Genomic DNA, 24,431 nt, shown 5'->3' with positions numbered 1-24,431 from the left:
AGATGAATAAATTAATAGTGAGGACGACGACGGTAACTTGGAAGGTGTACAAGATTCAACAATCTATTTGGAGAGTTCGGTGAGCTTAAACTTCAGTCCAGGTGGTACTAAGCAAGACATCAGAAGAGGAGAAGAGGAAAGATCAGGATGAATGGTTCACGCCGAAGGCTGACACATTTTACAACTTCACAGTAAAGGCTGACACATGGATGAAAGAGGTGCATCAGCGTATAGCGGAGTCTAGGAAGCACCAAGATGAGGTCAGGCCTGAAGACAGTGCATCCGGCGTCGTAAAAAGGAAAGGGTCTAGAGCACCATCCACTACATTTTCCAGAACATCATCTGCAAGCGTGTGTCTGAAAGCTGAATTAGAGAGGGCTGAGTTTCTAGCCCAGGCTTCCGCTCTAAAGCAAAAACGACAACTCGATAAACAGAAGGCTCTGCTCTTAGCTACCTCATCTAAGCTAAGAGCAAAGAGGGAGGAACAGGAGCTAAGAGCAGAGCGAGAGGATTTACAGGTCCATGCTGCTTTAGCTGCCGCAGAGGCTAAGTTCAAAGTACTGGAAGAGTACGAGGGCCAGCGAGCCTCATCCAGAGTGTCCCGTAGGGATGGAATGAACTCTTACATAGAGAAAAAGAAGCCCTTCGAATCACAAGCTCACGAGCAGGCTACGCCTACTCCTCAGGCCGTAGCGATAAAAGGAGAACCTGCTTACAGTAGCAGCTCCAGAGCACCTGGTGGTGCTACACAGAAGGAACAAGAGTCTCTGCAAAATACGAGCCATGGTGGATTTCCTATAGTGAAGCAACAAAACCATGCTACTCTGCCCCCTCAACAGATTCCTATATTCAAGGGAGACCCTATGGGGTACAGGCTATTCATCAGGGCCTTTGAACACGGAGTGGAGGACAAGACAGATAGTAACAGAGACCGGCTGTACTTCATGGAGCCGTACACGGATGGACAGCCGAGAGAGCTGATAAGAAGTTGTCTTCACATGGAACCAGAGCGAGGCTATCGCGAGGCAAGGAGGCTCTTGAAAGAACATTTTGGAAATGGATACAAGATCTCAATGGCGTATATACAATGCACTGAACTGGCCTACTATCAAGTCCGATGACGGAGAGGCGCTCCACTCCTTTGGCCTCTATCTCACTGGATGCCTCAACGCTATGGCTGACGTGGAGTACATGCAGGAGCTTGACAGCATATCAAATGCATTCATGCATGTCTGACTGTTAAACAAGTAAAAAATGATGTAAATATGTTGTTAGAATGGTACAAATATTCATCTGGTGACATTCTTCATAGCATTAGCACATTTATTGACCGAGAAAATCTGTAGTTTGACACCAAAATTGATCTTCTATGTTCAACATTCTAACAACAAACCCTAACCCAACATTCACATTTTTGGCAGTTGTTAGAATGTTCGACACATTTGTACCACATGCACAAACCTGCTTGATTATTGCCCCAAATAGCATGCAAGTTGGACAAAGTGGGTATGTCTGGAAAGAAGAGGCTTGTGGGTACCTATAAAACCAATGTTCACTCTGAAATATTCATGTGAACGGCCAAGGGACCTTTTGGAAGATGAGCATGGCAGTTCTTTCTAGGCGAAAATGTAACATCATTTTGAATCATTGCCTATTAAAATGACACCAATGGAAAGCTTAGCTTCTCTAGTTTACAGGGATACCAATACCTTTGTGTTCGCTCAAATATTGAGCGCACTATGGACCAAGATATTTATTAATGGGCAGAACCTTGATTTTACATGGCGGCCATCTTGAAATCCATCACGATGACGTGGCCCCTACCCCAAAATGAAAGCTATGATGATTAGGAACACGTGGGGAAAATGTGGTGCTTTTGTCCGGCGTGTCCACATCCTTCTCAAATCTGGTGCTAAGCCACCGCACTAATACGATATATAACTTAGTATCCACTTTAAAGCAGAAGAGTTAAAACCATAACATTTAAGTTATGAGCTACACATTGGCAGACTTCTGGCTCATTCACATCTAATCAGACAATGCAGCACCTCGCCACAGGGTGGTGCGTTGGTGTGGATGGGCCACTGCTGCTGGGAGGGGTTGCATCCAGAAAAAGTTTACTTGAGTTTTACTTTCTCGCAGAACGCTGCTCTGGTAACAACTGCTGGAGCCCAACGCAACTACCCTCCATTCAACGGAAGGGGAAACTTGTGTTTTTTCTTGCATTGTCTGATTAGATGTGAATGAGCCCGATATAAGGGCACTGGAAATGGGTGTGAAGTTAAACAGTTGCATTGCTACAGATTCCAGCGGCCATCTTGAATGAAGGAAGGGATGAGAAAAGGAAGGGTTAAGGTTTTCTATAGCAGCTTTTTACACAGGATGCCTTCCAAACCTTATGCCTTATGATGAATTGAAAATGGGGGACCCTGATGTAAACAAGACAAAAGTCTTTCTCTGGTCTGCATCCCCTTAACAATTCTATGTATTGAGCTGTACTGTACTGTACCCATTCTGCAATCTGTTAATAAAGTTTTCAATCAATCAATCAACCATCTTTTAACCCTTTCACTACCACACTACCAAATGGTTAACCCTTTCACTGTGACAATACAGAAGGTTAACCCTCTCACTGCCACACGACAAATGGTTAACCCTTTCACAGCCACACTACAGAAGGTTAACCCCTTCACTATCACACTACAGACGGTTGTAGTGTGGTAGTGAAAGGGTTAACATTCTGTAGTGTGGTAGTGAAAGGGTTAACCCAGAAATCTGCCTGTCAACAGACACAGTCAGCTTCCCAAGCCCTATTATTCAGCCCTAGTGTGCACACTTAAACAATTCCTGTTAGTGTGTGAGGCAGCCCAGCTAGTGTGCCGAGTGTGTGCCACAGTGCAGGAGGCGATGATGCGAGTGTGTGCCACAGAATCATGTGTATCCCTCCCCCCCTCTCTCTCTCACTCCTCAATACATTCACTATGACCCTCCTGTCTCTCTCTCTTTCTCTCTCCCTCCTCACCACATTCACTATACCCATCCCCCTCTCGCTCTCCCTCCTCCTCTCTCTCTCCCTCCCTCCCTCTTTCTCTCTCTCTCCCTCTCTCTCTATCTCTCTCTCTTCCTCTCCCTATCTCTCTCTCACTCTCATCCCTCTCTCTCTCCCTCCCTATTTATCTCTCCCTCTCTCTATTCCCCCCTTTCTTTATCTCTCTCTCCCCCCCCTCTCTGTCTGTCTGTCTGTCTGTCTGTCTGTCCGTCTGTCTGTCTGTCTGTCTGTCTGTCTGTCTGTCTGTCTGTCTGTCTGTCTGTCTGTCTGTCTGTCTGTCTGTCTGTCTGTCTGTCTGTCTGTCTGTCTGTCTGTCTCTCTCTCTCTCTATCTATTGCTGCCGCCGGCTCTTTCATGCAAGTGCAGCCACAGACAGAGGGGGCTTTGGTTACCATAGGAACCCATTCTGATGCCGTGGTCCAAGTTGTGGAGAACCAAACTAACTCAGTGAACTCTTAATGTCTCTACTCCTCTCCCTCTTCACTCACACACACCACACACACACACACACACACACACACGCACATCATGTACACACATGCTTGCAATTAACAGTACATTATGTACGCACACACAGACACACACACACACACACTTTCTCTCTCTCTCTCTCTCTCTCTCTCTCTCTCTCATACGGACACACTGACAGTATTGATGGATGAGATCAAGCGAAAACCATACAGCTTTAACGCCATCTAGGAATAAACCCATGGATCGTGTTGACCTTATCTCTGCTCTTCATTGCACATTAGATGGACCTGACATCACATCCCTGTCTCTTGAGCTGACCTAAATCCCCACACACAGACACACACACCACCACCATGCAGACAGCCAGATGTCACTCATAGTCACCTCATAACACTCATCCAGTGATGTGACAGCGAGCACACTCTGAGCCACCTTTGTACACAAACCACAATCCCCTCAATAGCTAGACTTCAGGCAGGGGGGGGGGGATGCTCTTAAGGTAGAGTGTATGAGGGAGGAGTTGGAGGAGGTGGTGGGAGGAGGGGGGGTACGTCAGGACCCTTTCTCTATTTCTGCTTCTGTGAGCCGAGCCTGCTGGGACTTCGGACTCAACGGAGGGCTGTGATTGGATGGGGAAGCGGTGGAATGATGGTGTTGGGATTCTAAAAGAGGGGGAGCTTCACGATTGGCTGAGGATGAAGACACTATACACACATGGACAGAACGATACATGTATGCGCACGCACGCACACATAAACAAAGACAGGCTAATTCCTAAATTAGACACAAGTGCACATACATACCCACGCACACATATTGAGCTGTACAAAGCCAATGTGAGGGAAGAAGGGATTGAAATGGAAAGCAATGGGAAGAGAAGAGAGGGGGAGGGAGGGAGAAGGAGGGGTTGGTACGTCTCTAAATTAAGTCTGCTTTACTAATGAGGCCTTGTGGAATGCAGCTGATCATAAGAAGACTCTTTGGTTCTTTTCTGATGGAAATGGGGATAGCCATACATTACCACACAAAGAAAAGACCAAATGAATGAGGGTGGCAGCCATTGGCTGTGTAGAACTCGTTGATGAGACAAATCTTAGCTTAGCAGAACAGTACCCACAAATTGCTGTTTGCCTGTGTGTGTGTGTGTGTGTGTGTGTGTGTGTTTGTGTGTGTTTATTTCTGTGTGTGTGTGCATGTGTATAATCTGTGTTTCTTGCAGGAGGTGACCATCAACCTCGAGCTGCTCCTACCCAAGAGCTCCAAGCCACAGCCTCCTCACAGCGCTTTCATCCACTACGACGTCTGGCTCACCCTCCTTTCGCAACAGGCCCCGCGCCAAGCTTAGGACTGGGTCCTGTGAACCTAGGTGCCGAGTCCTGCGATGGGAGGATGACATGTGCGTGCTCTCGCCCTCTTGCCCGGTATCCAGTCCCGTCGGTGTCCGCTCCCTGCCTGCCTCCGTTGTCACTCTGGATCAGAGGTCAAGGTCATGGACTGCCAAGGCCCCTGGGAGCCACCATGGTCTCAGCTCTCTCTCCATCAGGCCTCATACAAACTTGCAGATGTTAGGGTTTCGTCTGTCAACATGAGTGTTTCCTCATGGCTTACCCAGTTTAAAACAACATACATCTATTTACTGGAATATAGCAAAGTGATTTGAAAGCTAAATAAACTATTTATTCTCTCAAGAGACATTGTTGGGATTTGTTTTTGTGTTTCATGCAGTATTGTACATGATGGAATGGGAGAAAATAGAGGTTTGGCAATTGTTCACCGGACACACCCGCAAATTAAAACCTTGTCCTGAGTGAAACATTTTCACAAAGCCCATGGAAGTGTGTGGATTTTATGTTCTTTTTAAGGAACCTGAAACATTTCCACAAGGTGTCAAGGTGTAAGTGTGTACAAGGCCTCAGATCTCATCTTTATAGATGGAGGGATGCTGCTGGCTACCCAGACAGAGGCATTTTTATGAATGAGTCACAGTGGACCAGACTAAATAGACAGTGTAAATGACATGTCTTACACCCATACAGTATAGCTGCACTCACTGGCACTGATGAAGTGAGCTGAATAAACACTATTCTCACCGGTGTAAAACATTATGATCTTGTCTCATGAATACACACGTCTTCTCATGAGGCACTATATTGCTAAGTCAATGTGATACATAATACATGCTAAAATGATGTGACCAAAACGCCATGTGGTGATTTTGCGGGTTATCAAAAGGCAAAAGATTTGAGAGGGAGTTAAAAGGATTTACTGGTGTTCTGGAGTTTGATGTTGAGCTGCTTGAGAGCTACATACTGCCACCTGCTGTTCAGAGAAAGAAAAGGATCAGATGATGTTGGCTCAGTTCTTGAAGCCCCCTTTCCTGCGATGCACAGTAAAAAACCCAATGGATACACAGAGTCACACAATTCTGTTGGCTTTGATCCTGAAATATTGTTGTTATGAAAATCAAATGTCATGTTGCTGGATCGAACCCTATAAGAACCATATAATTCCATTTTCATAGTAATGTTTTATTATCTAAAGATGGTAAATTGGAGCATTGAGTACATTCACATTCACAGATATTATATTATACATTTGAATTTCCCCAAGGGGATCAACAAAGGAATATCTTATTTTATCTTATCTTGAGTTGACTATTAATTTTTGTATATTACATTCACACTCCAAGTGACTTGGACTTTCTTCACTACTACAAATACTTGGACTGTCCAAAGAGCATTTTTCAAGGTTCTTTGTTTGATTTAGCATCTCAGCATCTACTCTGTGGTGCAGTGGTTTAGTGCTGTTGCCTCACAGCAAGAACGGGTTTCCTACAGGGGTCCTCCGGGTAATCCAGTTTTCTTCCCACACATGCTAGGTATATACTCCTGCCATTGCCCGGCAGGCACGTGCACACATAGAGCCCAAGGGGTGCTTGAGCACCTGCCTTTTTGAGCCTCATAAAAAAAGTGCCATTTACATTTTTTTTGTTTGTTTGTTTTTTACTGTTACGCTGCGCATATAGACTGCCCTTCCAACTGAAAAATGTCAGGATATCAAAATATTAGGTAAAGAGAGAGAGATGCCCCATATTCCATTGCAGTTTGCACGGCCTCCTCAGCGTGCCTCTCCGCGGACCTATATATTTTATGCATAGCGTGGGTGGTGATGATGATGATAGAAACCGCTGTGGCGCATACAGTTGAATGCTGGTATTACACTCATTGAGGGACACGAAGAAGTCAAGTCCGATGGGATTTGGGAATCTCAAATACAAATCGGAGAGAGAGAGAGAGAGAGAGAGAGAGAGAGAGAGAGAGAGAGAGAGAGAGAGAGAGAGAGAGAGAGAGAGAGAGAGAGAGATTGATTGATTGATTGATTGAAAAGTTTATTAACAGATTGCAGAATGGGTACAATACAGTACAGCTCAATACATACAATTGTTAAGGGGATGCAGACCAGAGAAAGACTTTCGTCTTGTTTACATCAGGGTCCCCCATTTTCAATTCATCATAACATATATGACATACATGACATACAGATAGACAGTACTGCTACATCTATACATTTATGACATATCAGATTTGCAAATACAGTACTGTTTGTGATACAAAAAGTGTCCAGAAAAAGAGTGTATATACATTTGACGTAGAAACTGTACATTGGGGGAGGTTAGGTGGATGGGGTGGGGTTGGGTGGGTGGGTGGGGGCTGTACATTGGAGGTGGGGGGGACACTGTACACTGTACATTGGAATACTGACAAAGCCATACTTGGTCATTTACTGTACAACATTTGTAGGGGCCAGTTTCGAATTGCAGTCTCCCGTAGGTGTTCTTTGAGAGTGTTTTTGAAAGTGGGTAGTGATTCACATTCCTTTACAGCTTTGGGTAGGGCGTTCCACATTGATGTGGCATAATTGCGAAACGTGTTTAGTCCCTTGTTTGAGCCGAATCTGGGTTTAACATGATTTGTGGAGCTCCCTCTGGTGTTGTGATCGTGGTATTCACTGACCTTTGGGAAGTATTTTGACATGTACATGGGTACCTTGGTCGCGTAGTGTATCTTGTAGACCAGGCCCATTGCAAGTTGCTGTACTCTGTCGTCTACTCTAAGCCATCCTAGGTTGTCAAAGTGGGCAGGGGTGAGGTGGGTTCTAGGAGTAAGGTCAAGCAGTAGTCTGACCAGTTTGTTTTGAGATGTTTGTAATTTTGTTTTTAGCGCCTTTGAGGTGCTTTGGTACCATGAGGTGCACGCATAGTCGTAGTACCCTTGAATGAGTGCTCCTGCCAGAGTCTTCAGGGTATTCTTTTTTACCAGAGAGGAGATCCGGTACAAGAATCTAGTTCGTTGGTTGACTTTTTTTATTACATTGGATGCCATTTTGTCACAGGAGAGATTAGCCTCTAGGATGGAACCCAGGTAGGTAATTATCTTTCCTTGTGACAATATTGTCACCCACTGTAACCGAGAAGCCGTCGGTCTTGCTGAGTTTGTTATTTGAACCGAAGAGAATGGACTCTGTTTTGCCCATGTGTAATGATAGTTTGTTGTCGGCGAGCCATATGCAGATTTTGCCTAGTTCTGAGCTGAGGGCTTTTTCAACCTGTAACTTGTTCTTGTCAGAGACCAGCAGGGCTGAGTCGTCCGCAAACAGGAACAAGTTGCAGTCACAAGCTGACGACATGTCATTTGCATAAATTAGGAATAGTAGCGGTCCTAGTATGCTTCCTTGTGGAACACCACAGTTCACTGTGAGGGGGGGGGGGGGGGGTAGGGTACCGTTTACCTCCACCATCTGTTCTCTCAAGGGACACCTACGGGAGACTGCAATTCAACACTGGCCCCTGTAAATATCCTAACCCAACCCCCTCCAATGTACAGTCATTTACCTAGTATGGTTTTGTCAATAGTCCAATGTACAATTTTGTTTGTTTGTACAGTGTCTCCCCCCCCCCCCCTCAATGTACAGTTTTGCTTGTATATACAGTGTGCCCCCCCCCCCCCCCCAACCACCTCCAATGTAGATTACCCAGTATGGTTGTCAATATCCCAGTGTACCCAACCCCCCCCCACCCAACCTCCTCCAATGTACAGTTTCTACGTCAAATGTATATACTCCCTTTTCCTGACTCCTTCTGTATCACAAACAGTACTGTATTTGCAAATCTGGTATGTCATAAATGTATAGATGTAGCAGTACTGACTATCTGTATGTCATGTATGTCATATATGTCCTGATGAATTGAAAATGGGGGACCCTGATGTAAACAAGACGAAAGTCTTTCTCGGGTCTGCATCCCCTTAACAATTGTGTGTATTGAGCTGTACTGTATTGTACCCATTCTGCAATCTGTTAATAAAGTTTTCAATCAATCAATCAATCAATCCCCTCCAGGTAGGATTGTATCCAGCTCACTGATAGACTATCAAAAACAATTGCTTTTAGCTTGTCAATCAGAATGGTGTGATTGACAGTGTCGAAGGCCTTTTGTAGGTCCAGCATGACCATGCCGCAGTATTTGCCCGCGTCCACCTCTTGTTTGATGTGGTCGTTCAAATAGAGAAGGCATGTGTCAGTGGAGTGAGATGTTCTGAAGCCAGATTGGAATTCGTAGATTAGATTTTTTTCCGCGAGGTACTTTTCGATCTGTTCGTATACTATTTTTTCCATGACTTTCGAGATGGATGTAAGGATAGAAACAAGGCGGTAGTTGCCTGGGTCTAATTTGCTGCCCTTTTTGTGCAGGGGTGTTACTCTCGCAATTTTGAAGTCCTTGGGGACGTGTCCCTGTTTTATGGAGAGGTTTATTATGTGTGTGATGACTGGGGTGTTGGCGGCTGCTGAGTCTCTGAGGAATTTGGAGGGGATGTTGTCATGGCCAGTGGCCTTGTTCGGTTGGAGGGCGCTCAGTTTTTTTAGTACCTCATCTGTAGTTACCATTTCCAGTTTGAAGTCGTCTTTGTGGACGCCTAGGTTCTTGTAGTATGCTACTATGTGTTCTACCCCATACTGCCCTGAGTGGGAGGGTAGTTTGTTTACCAGTGTTGTGGCTATGTTTGTGAAGAAAGTGTTTAAGTAATTGGCTACATCCAGCTTGTCTGTGATGAGCGTGTTGTCCGTCTTTATGTTTATGTTTGAGAACCTGGTTTTAAGTTTTTTACTGCAGCCTAGTTGATTGTTGAGTAATTTCCAAAGTTCACATGGTTTATTTTTGTTTTCCTCAGTTTTGTCATTGATGAACATTTTTTTAGCAGTTTTGATCATGGAGTTTACGTCATTTCTTAGTCTGTTTCTTTCTAGTTTGAGTTCAGTCACGTGGTCTTGGAGTTCACTGCTCGTGCTTTTGGTAAGCTTTGACTGACTTTTACGAGAGAGAGAAGTGAGAGAGAGAGAGAGAGAGAGAGAGAGAGAGAGAGAGAGAGAGAGAGAGAGAGAGAGAGAGAGAGAGAGAGAGAGAGAGAAGAAATGTGTGGCTGCAGCCTGTTGGAGAACTGCACTCTACTGAGCTCACCTTTCTAGTTTTAAATTGTTATTGCCTAAAAATGAAGCCCTTTGACATGTCATGTCTGGCTTGTTTGTCACTTACACTTAGGCTACAGTACCTGAAGCAGCAGGTCCTGTGGGTCTATAACCCAGACATGGTTGAATCAAAATCATTGTGTTTTTTTTTTGGTCCACTTTTTCTCCTCCTGTTTTTCTGTGTTTTTCTCCCATCCCAATTTAGTCATGCCAATTCCCCCCTCCCCTTCCTGGTCGTTGCTCGCATGTGCCCCCCACTGGTCGGTTTAGGGAGGGTTGATAGATACTATCACATGTCCCCTCCGATACATGCAGAGTCAGTCAGCCACTTCTTTTCACCTGCCAGTGCGGACTCTCATTGGTGAGGTGTAACGTGTGGGAGGCTCACACTACCCTCACCATCTCCCTTCCTCGCTGTGCAGGCGCCCTGATCGCCCTGTAGGAGTCGCTGTTTACAACGACCAGATTACCACCCACCGGCTTCCCTCCCGCTGACTCTGCCAATTGAGCCAGTATGACGGCCGGCCAAGCCGGAGGCAACGCTGACAGCCGGAATCGATACCAGTGTCTCTCGCGTTCGTGACGAGTGCTTAGTCCGCTGCGCCACCCAGCCGCCCAATCATTTTGTGATTTGAACACTAATTTAACAGCAGAGGGGTGAAAATAGAAATGAGTGAGTGCAGTTTTTCTTTCGTTTTTTTTTATGTTTGAACCTCAGCCAGGAAAGAAAATCAAAATAGGAAAAAGTCAGCAGCATCATGAAGTAAATGGGGTTTCAGCTTCTATACACATCTATAAACATCTATAAATGTATGATACATTTGCTAAATGTAAATTATCCAAAGAAATCAGAGGAAATTCTATTTCAGGAATCAGAATATTTTGGGATGTCTTCTTTCTCATTGAAAATTGGGTACCATAAAGACCATCACAAATATATATATTTTGCACTCAACTGACCTGTAGAACAGTATAATCATCTACATTTCAGACTGCAGGCAAATGTGGCTCAAATCATGGAATATGTGATCTTAAATCAGATACTAAGTCAAATTCTTTGCAATGCGAACTCTGTTCTGTCTGAACAGTCATATCCGAATTCATGCAACTTTTGCATCACTCTAGATTGGCATTCATTACAATGATGTGCTGGCAGGAGTCACTCGGTGAATACAAACCTGATACAAACATTGAAAACAGCTGTGATGGATGTGGTCAGTGGAGGGGCCATGAGGTGTTAGACCTTATATAAGTACATATTTTGGGTGATACGTCTGTACAAGCAAAACATGAGGGGACGTATCATAACCCATCTGTGTTTGACAGTATATTGAATGAAGAAATGGCTCTCGTTCACCATGGATTAGCTGGCCTCCACTGTACATCGATTTATAAATTAAACCATATAAACTGTGTCCTCCATGTAAAAACCTCCATCTTCAATATTGTTAATGTGCGCATTAATGTGTTCAGGAGCTTGACCAGTTCACACTGGAATCTGATATTGGCCACATTTTAAAAATAATTATTAGTAATAAATAATATTAACAAAAAAAATACAGATCTGAGCATTAAATCAGAATTGAGCACTAAAAGGCTTGCAGTAGATCTTGAGAACAGAGTAGGACTCGTTTTTAACTTTAACCTGCAGAGGGCAGCAATACACCCTAGACATGTCCAGTCTGCCAGAAATTTAAAGAAAAAGAAAAGAAGAAGGGTCATGCTGTTTCCTCATAGATAGACACATACAAATAAAGGCGATATAAATACTATTTATATACTTTTAAAATAACATAACGTTACCTTTTTGAAGCACTGGAATTGCAGGAGGCTGATAGCTGCGTAGCAAACTTTTTGGGTTGACATTTTTGCTCATGTTACAGTTACTTCAGTATCATTAGCTAACATGTTTACAGAGCTCAACAGTATTCTGAACACAAGTCCGGACAGCATCAAACAGGTAACGTTAATGATTACATTAATTTAGTTTAAACCACAGCTAGTTTGTGTATTAGTAGGTGTAGTAGTATGGTTTTTAGTAATTAACGTTGTCTTTCTCCAGGGAGAATTTATCTTGCTCTCTGACCGACAGAGTGATGCCTCTTTTCTCATTCACCATTTTCTCTCCTTTTATCTGAAAGGTGAGTTGTTACATTTGAGTGATTTGACACAACAGTGTACAGTCAGCAACATCCAAGACGATTCTAAAGTCCACGTCTCGGCAAATTCTCTGAACCGCAGATATTGTGTTATTTTTGTTTTTCAGCGGGCTGCAAAGTGTGTTTTCTGGGTCTTGTGCAGTCGTTCAGTCACTATAGTGCAGTCAGTCAAAGATTGGTGAGTGCTTTACTATCCTTGTGCAATAGGCTATTTTTGGATATTATGAATATGGGAGAAAATCTATAAATTATTCTGAAATAAAAACGTGTGTGTTTGTGCGTTAATAATAAATAAATGTCTTTGCTATGACTACTGTGTGCCTGAATGCTGTGACTTCAGGGTGTGAGCCTGACACAGGCAAAGGAGAAAGGTCAGCTGATATTCCTGGAAGGGCTGAAGGAGTCCCTGCGTGTTTTGCTTCATAAGGAGTCCAACACAAGGAGCCTAGTATTGGACTTTCTAAGGTAATACATGATTACATCAATGGTTATAAACACAGCAAACACGGCTAACTTGTACTAATCGATCATTACCATTATACAGATAATATCTGTGAAAATGTTTAATCATTATTAGCTACATTATTTCTTAAGCCAAGCCCTCCCTCACGCACTAATACAGTTAATTAGTTATCCTACACACATTCACACCTTAGAGCTGCCCAGTACAACCAGTCTGCTACTTATATCAACGGCAGTACTGTCTATCTGTATGTCATGTATGTCATATATGTTATGATGAATTGAAAATGGGGGACCCTGATGTAAACAAGACGAAAGTCTTTCTCTGGTCTGCATCCCCTTAACAATTGTATGTATTGAGATGTACTGTACTGTACCCATTCTGCAATCTGTTAATAAACTTTTCAATCAATCAATCAATCAATCAATCAGTGTTTACATGCAAAGCGTAACCCAGCTATTGGCCATATTACAGTTCGGGTCTTATTCGGGTTAAGTTGTTTACATGCACATTTAAAATACCCTGCGGTCATAAATAAACCAATTAGCAGAATATTTGTGTTACTCTTTATGTTGTCCTGCCCACAGACCGCACGGTTCACATTCAAAATAATTATTGAAAGCTGTGCCTGACAGCTACCCTTGAAAGAAGTATGATCATAATTATTTATCTCCAAAGGTTTACATTGCTTGCCACAAGTTTTTTTTTGTTTATATTAAAATGACCCATGACCACTGAACTATGACTCTGTGAGGCTGACATGCTTGTGCAGATGATGACATGCCACAGTAGTAACCCGTTTGATAGTGTGGTTGAGTAAACCAGGCATTTATGTTTCTTAGCGCTGGAATACAAACTCACAGGTACAATCTGTAATGCTGTCAAACAGCGACCTCTAGGCAAAAGTGCCCCACTTGGTATTGCACTTTGTTTAAATATTTTGTTTTGGTCTGATGTGTGGGTTGGAGTTTAGTAACTTATATTCTGGATCTCTTGGCAGAGTACAATTTTCAATCAATTCAATCAATCAAAGTTTACAGTAAGCTAACGTTACTTACTTACTTCACACAGTTTTACAGTAGGCTAACGTTACTTCAGTTTACAGTAGTCTAACGTTACTTCACACAGTTTACAGCTAACGTTACTTCGCAGTTTACAGGAGTAGGCTAACATTACTTCATGCAGTTTACAGTAGGCTAATGTTACTTCACACAGTTTAGAGTACGCTAACGTTACTTCACATGTGCTCAATCTTCCATTGACATTTTAATACACAGGCACGCGCTGTTAGAACTCAACTCAAGTACTACACAGAGGCACGCGCATGCCCAGTGTAGCGAAAGGTCTTGAGATTATGTGTTTTAAGGAGAGCTAGTAGACGGACATCTTTTATAGGGTGGTGATAAAAATGCTTGTTTAAACTAAATCATTTACACACTAAATCGAAGATGTATAATTCTAAACGTAGAGAATGCACCATCTCATGTATTCATTTTAAAATGTGTACACATTCACCCTATTCATTAATACAAAACAATATATAGAAAAAGGGAATTAATTTAACCGTTAAGAATATCGGGTTAATTTAAAATTACTTTACCCGGCTAACTGGATATCCCTAGTGTCTGGGTTATGATGTTTACATGTGTCTACCCAAAACTCAGGTTACTTGAGTAGTTGGGTTATGAACATAATTCTCTATGCATGTAAACGTAGCCAATGAGCATCTCTACTGGAGCAGTTGTGGATTAAGTGCCTTGCTCAGGGGTGCCCTGGCGGTAGTCGACACGTCATTCTCTTGTTCTCATTCTCTTGCCCTGCCTTGATTGTTCCAGCCGGTCTGGGGATTTGAAACCACAACCTTCTGGTCACAACTTGGCTTCTCTAGCCTTGAGGCTAACTACGCCGCTGTAGACATTTGAGCCGTTACACTAGGATGTGAAATCCTAACCTTGTAATAGAATCTCTACAATCAGCAACACAGGGCCGTTTTGGCAGCCTGGACACATTTGGTCCCTTGACTCTCCTGCCTCTCTCACTAGGCCATGCCTGTCTTTGTGCACCCTGTCACTCAAGTCAGGAATTGCATCAATGCTCTATAACATTCACAGTTTACCGAATGCCTCTTATAACTACCTCATGGTACACTGGTCTATTTACGACTGGACACTCCCATTCCCTCCACTGCTGCTAGCCTACTGTACGCTACACTGCTAGTAGTGCACACAACGCAGTACTGCTAGCGCTAACAGTAGCGTACACAACTCAGTACTGCTAGCGCTAACAGTGGTTATCTATCCACCTCTAATGTGATTTAGAATATTGTATGTAAGCAGATTATCATGATTATGAATCGATATTTTAAAATAAATACTTATGATTGTAGTGACATCAATTTCTTCCATATCAAGCAGTGAATAAAGTGTATTTTCTCTCTTCTCATTTCCCTCCCTTTCGCCATTTGTAGGGATCCCAGTGCAGGCCTGCGGGGTCTGTATGAGTTTGTGCAGGAGGGTGTCAGTGGGTCTGGGGGTGGGGGAGGCACGCCCGAAGACTGGGGCCCCCCTGTGCTGCTAGTGGACGACCTCAGCGTCCTCCTGAGTCTGGGGGTGAGCGTCGGTGCTGCGCTGGACTTTAGCCACTACTGCCGCGCTGCCGTCTGCTCCCAGCTCCAGGTCGGACTCACACTCTGTGTCCTAGGTGTCTCTGTCTCTCTTTCACAGTCTGTCTCACATTCTGTCCCACTCTCAAAAGATTCTGTCTCTCTCTCTATCTGTCTATCTCATTACGTCTGACTTGCACTCTTACAAACATAGACACACTGTCAGCTTTCACTTGAGCATGGGGTTAGATGCTGTAGAAGGCCTCCGATGCGGATAGCTGAACTTTATTGGGAATTTGTTCCGGCTCCCAGCGTACACATGCGCACTCATTCCCACACATTTATCAATCAGCTTAACACTTTCAGCGCCCACCAGGGGGTGCACAATTTAGTGCTTGAATGCCCAGCACCCACTTCAATGTTAGCGTTAAAAACGCCTAATCTATGTTTTAAATTATGGCTATGTGTCTAATCTGCCCGTCGCTTATCAATGACTCATTTTCCAGTCAACATTGTCGAAGCGGATTGTTTTTTTATCGGTTAATTTCCGTTTTATAGCATTTTGAAAAGCCCTCGTTTTCAAGGAAAATAAAAAAGATTCCGTGATAAACGCCCTGTACTGGAATATTCTAGAACGTTGTCATTTTTCGGCCTATTTATGAATAGTTTTCAAATAAACGCTAGATTATCGATAGTATATTGTGTACGTGTGCACGCTGGGGCCGCAAGCTGAAAATCGATTCTCTTAGTTCCTGATCGCTCGCACAGCCAAACAGCCAGATCACACATAGGGGAAAAGCTTATATCTCCGTGAAAACAGGTCTGATTATCCTAAGACTGGTAAAATAGATTCCTTACCTGAGATCAGATGGTATGCAAAAAGATTATTCCAATTCCTGATCACCATTCCAAAAATCGATCCTTTTATTGATCCAACGCTACATACTGTAAACACATATTAGACGCTGTTCTGATGGTCCAGAATGACTGGGATAATCTCCCGTTACATGCGTGAGAAGTAAAATGTGGATTCCGGATTTTTTTTTCTCATGCATTTTCATTGACTCCATTCCAATGGGTGCAATACCATCCGAGAGACGATAGGGGGCGCTTTTTTTCACATCTGAGCTCCTGATGGGGCTGGTTTCCCAACGGTAGACTCGGATGATGAAATATGAATTCAGATCGCTAATAAAAAAATAAAAACGCTAATTGTCGTGCTGGGCATTCAGGCGTCGGGCTGATAACACATGTTATCATGTCCGTGGCATCCAAAGTGTTAACATCCAATTACGTCTCAATTAACTCAATTAAAATGTGAATCAAATGAAGGAAAGATGGAGAAAGAAAATAGAGAAACTATCATATTCCTCTCATTCCTAACATTGAAACTATGCTATTCCTCTCATTCCTAACATTGAAACTATGCTATTCCTCTCATTCCTAACAATGGTGCAGACTGCAGACATAAACATATAGTACGACTCACACACGGAACAATGACAACATGACCTTGCATACAGCGCACAGGGACAGAACAACAAACCATTAGACAGTAGACTCAAGACGGTCTCAAGCGTACCTTCAGTTCTACTATTTGTGTCTACATGTTCAGAGGCATAAGGTCACTCATGCTCACATGAAAATAAATTCACTAGTAGCTTCCATATCATAACCATGGCACCAAAAAACAGTGCTGATTTATTATAATTTCATTGAGCTATAATTATTAACACTTTGATCGCCATGGTTAAATTCATAATTCACCATCCCTAGCCATCTCTATTTGTCTATGGAGAAGTTCCCCTTCTTTGCAGGGCTATAACTTTTTAAATTGTATTGCTAAATTGACATTATTATGGCCCATTCAATGTCCTATATCTATTGTTCAGGGTGTAGCAACGTTATACTTTTTCATTCACATATTCATACTAAAATACGGTCTAAAGTATAAGTATGTTTTTATCGTTTTCTGCAGCTTTCTCCAGAACTTGATTTATAGCCCCAAATGCATTATATTGATGATGAAATACAGTTTGATAGCGATCGGTGCCAGATAAAAAATTTCAACTGGAGGTGGTTCTAGAAGTTACTACTTATCATCTGATGTTGACCGGATGGGCGGGGGGTCGTTTATAATTCCGTGGGCAACGTTAGATGATTCATCTAGTGTGGGTGATGTGATCATCAGAGCAGTTTATATCGAACACGGTAATAATAAACGCTGAAACTTACCCCAGTCTCCTCGGGCCGTTGGAGATGTTGATCTAGATGAACCATTTCCAGGTTGTATAATACTATATACGTCCAAATAACGTTGTTTATTGAGTTAGGGCGAGCGATTGATTATCCAGTGTGTCGAGATGGAGTCCTGCTAACGATTGCGAGTGCCCGGACGAAATATGGGTGAGCACTTCCTGTTTGGCGCGTCACTTCCTGTTGGGCGATCTGTCGATCGGCCACCAGATGGCGCTCTTGAACCGTTAGAGAGTTGAGTGGAGCTCAGCAGTATATCTCAGGTCCCCGGAGGAGAAATATGATTTCGATCACAGATTTTTGAAATATTGATATCAAAGACGCGTTACGGCGTCTTCGGCAGAATGAGCATGGCGGGCAATGACGAGTTTCGGCGTTTCCGGCGATTAAAGTGTTAACACAGTCAGTGTCACGACATCACTGGACATATTCAAACACATTAACTATCAAACTAGACTAGAGGAATGTGTGCAAAACTGTTTGTCATGTTGTGGTTGTGTTGTGTGAGAGATTAGGGGCAAAATAAATTAGCATTGTTCTTTTGGGTTGTGTCCCTTTAACTTTTTCATTAACCAAACATCACCCATTATCCGCCTGCTGCTCTCACAATTTTACGGGCCAAATAGGTTTTTAGAGCTGAAAACAACCTCCATACAATAACTGGTTACCTGCTAAAGGAATAAGTAGAATAGACACATTTACTAAACCACTCAACATTGAGCAGCATTTGGGTGCTGTTGCTTTCCTCTCCCTGTTCATAACCACGCCTTGAATTTGACTGTAGGGGAACATGGTGATGCTGGTGCGATGTGATGGGGAGGAAGAGGAAGACGAGGACGAGGAAGGCTCGGAGAGGCTCCTGAAGGGCCTGACCCATCAGTGCAGCCTCACACTCCATGTACAGGGTCTCCCCAGCGGCTTCTGCAGGGACATTCACGGACAGGTGTGTGTGTGTGTGTCCTCCATGCCTACAGTATATGTAGTATGTGACTGCATGTGTGTATTATACTGTGCCTGTATGCGTATGCTGCAGAGGTGGGACCAAGTCATTGTTTTGCAAGTCTCGAGTCAGTCTCAAGTCTTGGTACTCAAGTCCCGAGTCAAGTCCCAAGTCAAGACTGACAAGTCCCAAGTCGAGTCCCAAGTCCTAACCTTTGAGTTTCGAGTCCTAAACAAGTCATAATACAAGTCAAGTCAAGTCAAGAGTTTTATTTGTCACGGCATACAAGTATACAATGAAATGCGGGTGGTCTTGCCCGCGACGATGTGCAATACAGTGGTACAACATAATTATAATAGAATCCAAAAAAAAAAAAAACATTGTGCAATAAACAGGTAACATGGTGTGACATCTTGGTATCTGTACATAGTTATTTACAGAGCATAGGACATGCTAGGTAGCTTTAGTAGTGCAATACACTGTTCCTGTTGTTATACTAATTTAAAGTGGCCTTTCCTCTTGGCCATAAGTGTGCGTGTGTGCGGCATGAGTGTGTGCCCGCTCTTGTTAATGTGTTAAAGTGGCTGCTAGTGTGTGAGCGTGCACAGCGTGCGTGTCGTGTGTGTGCTCATGTGTGCTTGTGTGTGGATAGTTCAGTGTTCTGTGGCACTCAATGTTCATTGTTCAAGGCTCTGATGGCCTGGGGGAAGAAGCTGAGCCTAAGCCTCTCCGTCCTAGTAGCTGGGGTTCGCAGGCGTCTGCCTGACCTCAGCAGCTGGAACAGGCTGTTATTGGGGTGGTGGGGGTCTTTCATTATCCTGCAGGCTCTGGATTTGCACCTCTTGTTGTATAGAGCCTGCAGGGGAGGTAGCGCAATACCCGTGGTACGCTCGGCTGAGCGCACCACTCTCTTGTAGGGCCTTCTTGTCCTGTGCCGTGCTGTTTCCATACCAGGCAGTGATGTTTCCGGTCAAGATGCTCTCTACAGCTCCTGAGTAGAAGGACTGGAGTATCTTCCCCGATACTCTGAACTTCCTTAACTGTCTCAGGTGGTAGAGGCGCTGCTTCGCTTTCTTTACTACTGTGTCTATGTGTGTTGACCATGTCAGATCCTCTGAGATGTGGACCCCCAGGTACTTAAAGCTAATACGCGCTTAAAGCTAAATACGCGCTTCACCAAAGAAATTCATTATCAACTTGTTGGCAAAACATAATCTAATTTCTATTAGGGCTGTCCCAGACTAAGGATTTGTATAGTCGATTTTGTAGTCGCCAGAATTTGCCGATAGTCGACTATTAGTTGGCTATATAAAAAAAAAAAGTATACTATTTATTATTAATAATTTTTTTAACTTTTTTTTGTATCATTCCATTTGGGCTGTGGGGGGTGCTTAATGTCTGAAGGAGTCGACGGAAGGCTTCTTGTCCTCTGCGAAAGCATGCAATTGGTCCACTGATGGATACATGTTGATATTTGTCTACTCTAGTGTGTTCATTAGATGAGTGAAATCCTCTTTCAGTGCCTCTGTGCCTGTTTTCTTAGGCAGTTAGCCTCTGGTATGCGTGCCATTAGCGTTAGCCACGCTTCTAGGCCTCTTTGCTTTTGGAAAGAATGATAATTTTTTTTTTTTTTAAATATTAATAAATAAAAAAATTATAATATTCATTTTTTTTTGCATTTGACTAAGAGGTTGGCAGTCGATTACGGCTCCTTTCGATCGATTAGGTGACTATTCTACTAATAGGGGTCAGCCCTAATTTCTATAAATGTAATAATATTCAGAATCAGGGTTAGTCTTACAACTAGATACATTTGGGCAAGAGCAGCTTGAGAAAACCAGTTTGGGAGTATATTGAGGAAAAAAAATAATAAGGATCACCATATCCATTTTAAAGGTAGGATAACAATAACCAAGATATTGTCTTCCCACTTGGAGTTGGACCAATCATTTATTTAATTTCTGCCTGCCCTGTATATACAGTCTAATGAGTCTATGGCACATGATCCATAATAGCAGACCTCGGTTCAACTAACTAGTCTACCTTAACCCTTTATCAATTTTGGGGTATAAAAAATCTGTACTGAAATGACAAGGCATCTCTGCATTTCATATATTAGGTAGTTTATTAGGTATTAGAATTAGGTAGGGCCTAATTCGTGTGTGAGTTCTCTCTCTCGCTCTCTTGGATCAAATAACAAACTCAGCAAGGCCAACAGCTTCTCTGTTACAGTGGGTGACAATATTGTCACAAGGAAAGATGAAATTACCTACCTGGGTTCCATCCTAGAGGCAAATCTTTCCTGTGACAAAATGGCAACCAATGTAATCAAAAAAGTCAACCAACGAACAAGATTCTTGTACCGGATCTTTAAGGTAAACAAGAATACCTTGAAGACTCTAACAGGAGCACTCATTCAAGGGTACTACGACTATGCTTGCACCTCATGGTACCAAAGCACCTCAAAGGCCCTAAAAACAAGACTACAAACATCACAAAACAAATTGCTTGACCTTACTCCTAAAACCCACCTTACCCCTGCCCATTTTGACAACCTAGGATGGCTTAGAGTAGACGACAGAGTACAGCAACTTGTAATGGGCCTGGTCTACAAGATACACTACACCACTAAGATACCCATGTACATGTCGAAATACTTCCCAAAGGTCCGTGAATTCCAGGACCACAACACCAGAGGGAGTTCCACAAATCATGTTCAACCCAGATTCGGCTCAAACAAGGGACTAAACACGTTTAGCAATTATGCCACAACAATGTGGAACGCCCTACCCACAGCCGTAAAATAATGTGAATCCCTACCCTCCTTCAAAACCGCTCTCAAAGAGCACCTACGGGTGGCTGCAATTAAAAACTGGCCCCTGTAAATGTCCAACCCCCCTCCCCCCATGTACAGTTTCTTCCCCTTCGAATGTATATATTTGTTTCTTATGATCTATGTCTCTTGTATGTCTTGTATGTCATAAGTGTCATGATTAATTGAAAATGTGGGACCCTGATGTAAACAAGACAAAAGTATTTGTCTGGTCTGCATCCCCTTAACAATTGTGTGTATTGAGCCGTACTGTATTGTACCCATTCTGCAATCTGTTAATACAATTTTCAATCAATCAATTTATTTTAAGGAGCAGCAGTACTGCTGGCGATTTATCAAGCGAGACATTGCTGATTATTTATTTTATAAGACAAGACTATGACTACCAACTGCCTAGCCAGCCGTGTATCAATCTTGGATGTAATGATAACGTTACCACACTGACTGTGTTGATGGCTCATTGATTTAACTACTGTAGCTAGCAAGCCAAGTTACTTACCGTTATTTGTGCAGCTTCAAATGTCGAACGAAGTTGGAAGTTGTTGCGTCTCCATCTGTGATTTTCTGCAATTCGTTTTTTGTTGACCACCACATAGTTTTTATAAGCAAACGAAGCAATCTTTGATATCATTTTCCACTGGATCCGTCGTTCTGAATTGTAACGTTACTTCTTCTCTCATGCAAATTGATTGGATGCTGTCGGATTGTTTCAAACAAAGTGGGCAGTAGATAGGATCTTTGAGCCAAGACACAATTTACATTTAACTAAAATGTTCTTTTCTTTGTGCTCAACAAAAGAGAAATAGTGAGGATATCCATGTGTAAAAACTCGATTACTGGGCGCCGCCATGACAGTCTAGACTGGTGTAAACAAAACACGCCCACAACGTGGAGCCAGGACTGCGCGAATGAAGTGTCTATTTGCTGGAAATGAATTTATTCACGGCACATTTAATAACATAATTTTTAATCGTTTTAAGCCTTTTTCAAGTCAAAAGGCTCAAGTCCAAGTGAAGTCACAAGTCATTGGTGTCAAAGTCAAGTTGTTTTTGGTTTTGTCAAGTCAAGTCTAAAGTCATCAAATTCGTGACTCGAGTCTGACTCGAGTCCACGTCATGTGACTCGAGTCCACACCTCTGGCATGCTGTACAGAATCTGTGTAGTCTGGTGTGGTAGATGGAAGAAAATAAAATGTATTTAAATTGAAACTCGATTAATTGCATGGGCGGCTGATTGGCGCAGTGGGCAAGGCGCTCACCACTGACGCAGGAGACGCTGGGTTCGAGCCAGCTCTCGGCGTTGCTACCGGCTGGCCGGTCGTTCATACTAACACAATTGGCAAGTGTTAGAGGGTGGGAAAGCCGGTGGGTGGGGATTGGACGTTGTGGACAGCGACTCCTACAGGTCGGTTTGGTGACGCCGGTGCGACGGAAGCAGGAAGTAGCGGGGGCAGCGTGAGCCTCCCACACGTTACTCCTCGCCACTGAGAGTTCGAGCTGCTGCGGTGAAAAGATGCGACAGGCTGCCTCCTTGTGTACCGGAGGGGACACGTGATGCAAGGCTTCTGTCCTCACTACAGCCGACCAGTGGGAGGCATAGTCTAGCAACGTTCAAGATGGGAGGGAAGAATTGGATAATACGAAATTGGGATGGGAGAAAATGTGGAGAAAAAGTGGATAAAAAAAAAACTCTATTAATTGCCCAGTCCTAGTTGCTAGCGGTCTGAAAGCATGTGATATTATAGATGAGTATAAATTAAATGCTGCAACAGAACGTCATGTGTTTGTCTGCCTTCAGGTGGAGGTGTGTTGGAGAAGGAGACACTGGGATGATCAGCAGACGCAGAGAAAACTCTTCCAGTACAAGGTCCATGACAAGGGCGCCTCCTTCTTTGCTCGTGGTACATCCAGTGCAGTCCTCTAGGCGCTCCTCGCAAGTCCTTGGTTCTCCTCGCCAGTGCCTGGCCCGTAGGAGCCTAGACAGTCCGGAGACCGGAGCACGTAACCCTGGGGGGAGCACTGAGGTTGTTATCAGGAACGACAAACAATATCAAGCCATCCTGAAGATGGTTGTCTGGCCATGGCACAACATGCACTCAAGTAGGATTCATCGCATGTTTCACAATCATGGAATACATGGGAACAGATATTGTATTAGACCGACTAATAAACCGGTGGGTCGAGACCTTAATTTGGGTCAGGAGATATTTCTATAAGGTTGTTCACAAAGATCAACCTCCATTGGCGAGTATTGTCTTATGTAATATATTTGGTCACGAGTCACGACTCAATGGTCAAGGTAAAATTTGGGTCCCCATGCAAAACCAGTTGACAATTAACCACTGGCTTAGATAAATGGGCATAGCATTATTAGTTACGGTACAAATCAACATTTGATTTAAAATGGAATATTTGTTATTACTGAAATAAGTTTGAATGTTTCTCCTGTAATTTTTTTTTTTTTTTATAAATAAAATATTACGTTATAATAAATTGTCCATTATGCTGATGTGTTCCTATAGTGTAGCACATTGCCCCAGTGTCTCCACTAGATGTCACCAAATCACTTGTTTCTCAAGGAAGGGTGAGAAGTCGTAATGTGGAGGGGGTTTCATTGGAGCATTTGACAAGCGAGCAGCTACAGTATCAGCCATCAGCTAAATCGGGACTTTCAAGTCACCCTAACGCTGTGTAGATAAACAACAACTACAGAGGGTGTGTATGTAATTTCATCAAGAAGTAGAATATACTACGAAGAGTGGATATTGGAATTACCTCTTCTGCCAAGTGAAAACTGTCCAGGCAAGTGTTTGTGTGTAGTGTGTGTACACTTTAGCTGGTCGCCTAGCTAGCATTCCTAGCTAACCTAGTTAGAAGCAAAGCGTGGGAATAGCAGGTGAACCTCTACTCGCTTTAAACTGTTGTTTCGAGGTTCGACATGACTGCTGGCCCCGTTCATGTGCGTGGATGTCCAGGACCAGAACTGACCGGGAGGGAGTTCACATTGAGCCACACTGTGCAGCTCGGGGACAGCAGGGTCACTGTGACTCGCTTCTGCTCATTAACGGTGTTAGCTGCTAACCGCACGTTAGCCGATCTGCTAAGTCACAGTGGAGAACACTGAACAGTTGTCTGGT

The 24,431-nt window shown here is 43.3% G+C and overlaps 1 protein-coding gene across 1 annotated transcript; it reads left to right on the top strand.

Moving 5' to 3' along the window:
• Positions 1-11,750: 11,750 nt before the first annotated feature.
• Positions 11,751-23,777, top strand: elp6 (elongator acetyltransferase complex subunit 6). Its single transcript, XM_084336382.1, has 7 exons — positions 11,751-12,002; positions 12,105-12,183; positions 12,309-12,379; positions 12,542-12,666; positions 15,132-15,339; positions 18,307-18,465; positions 23,093-23,777. Exons 1-7 carry the CDS (start codon positions 11,949-11,951, stop codon positions 23,216-23,218), a joined length of 822 nt encoding a protein of 273 aa, XP_084192508.1. The 5' UTR covers positions 11,751-11,948; the 3' UTR covers positions 23,219-23,777.
• The last annotated feature ends 654 nt before the right edge of the window (positions 23,778-24,431 follow it).

The sequence above is a fragment of the Notolepis coatsorum genome, assembly GCF_963971535.1.
Source record: "Notolepis coatsorum genome assembly, chromosome: 19".
Taxonomy (NCBI): Eukaryota; Metazoa; Chordata; class Actinopteri; order Aulopiformes; family Paralepididae; genus Notolepis; species Notolepis coatsorum.
Note: the sequence above shows the minus strand (reverse complement) of the source record. Positions and strands in the feature narration are given on the sequence as shown.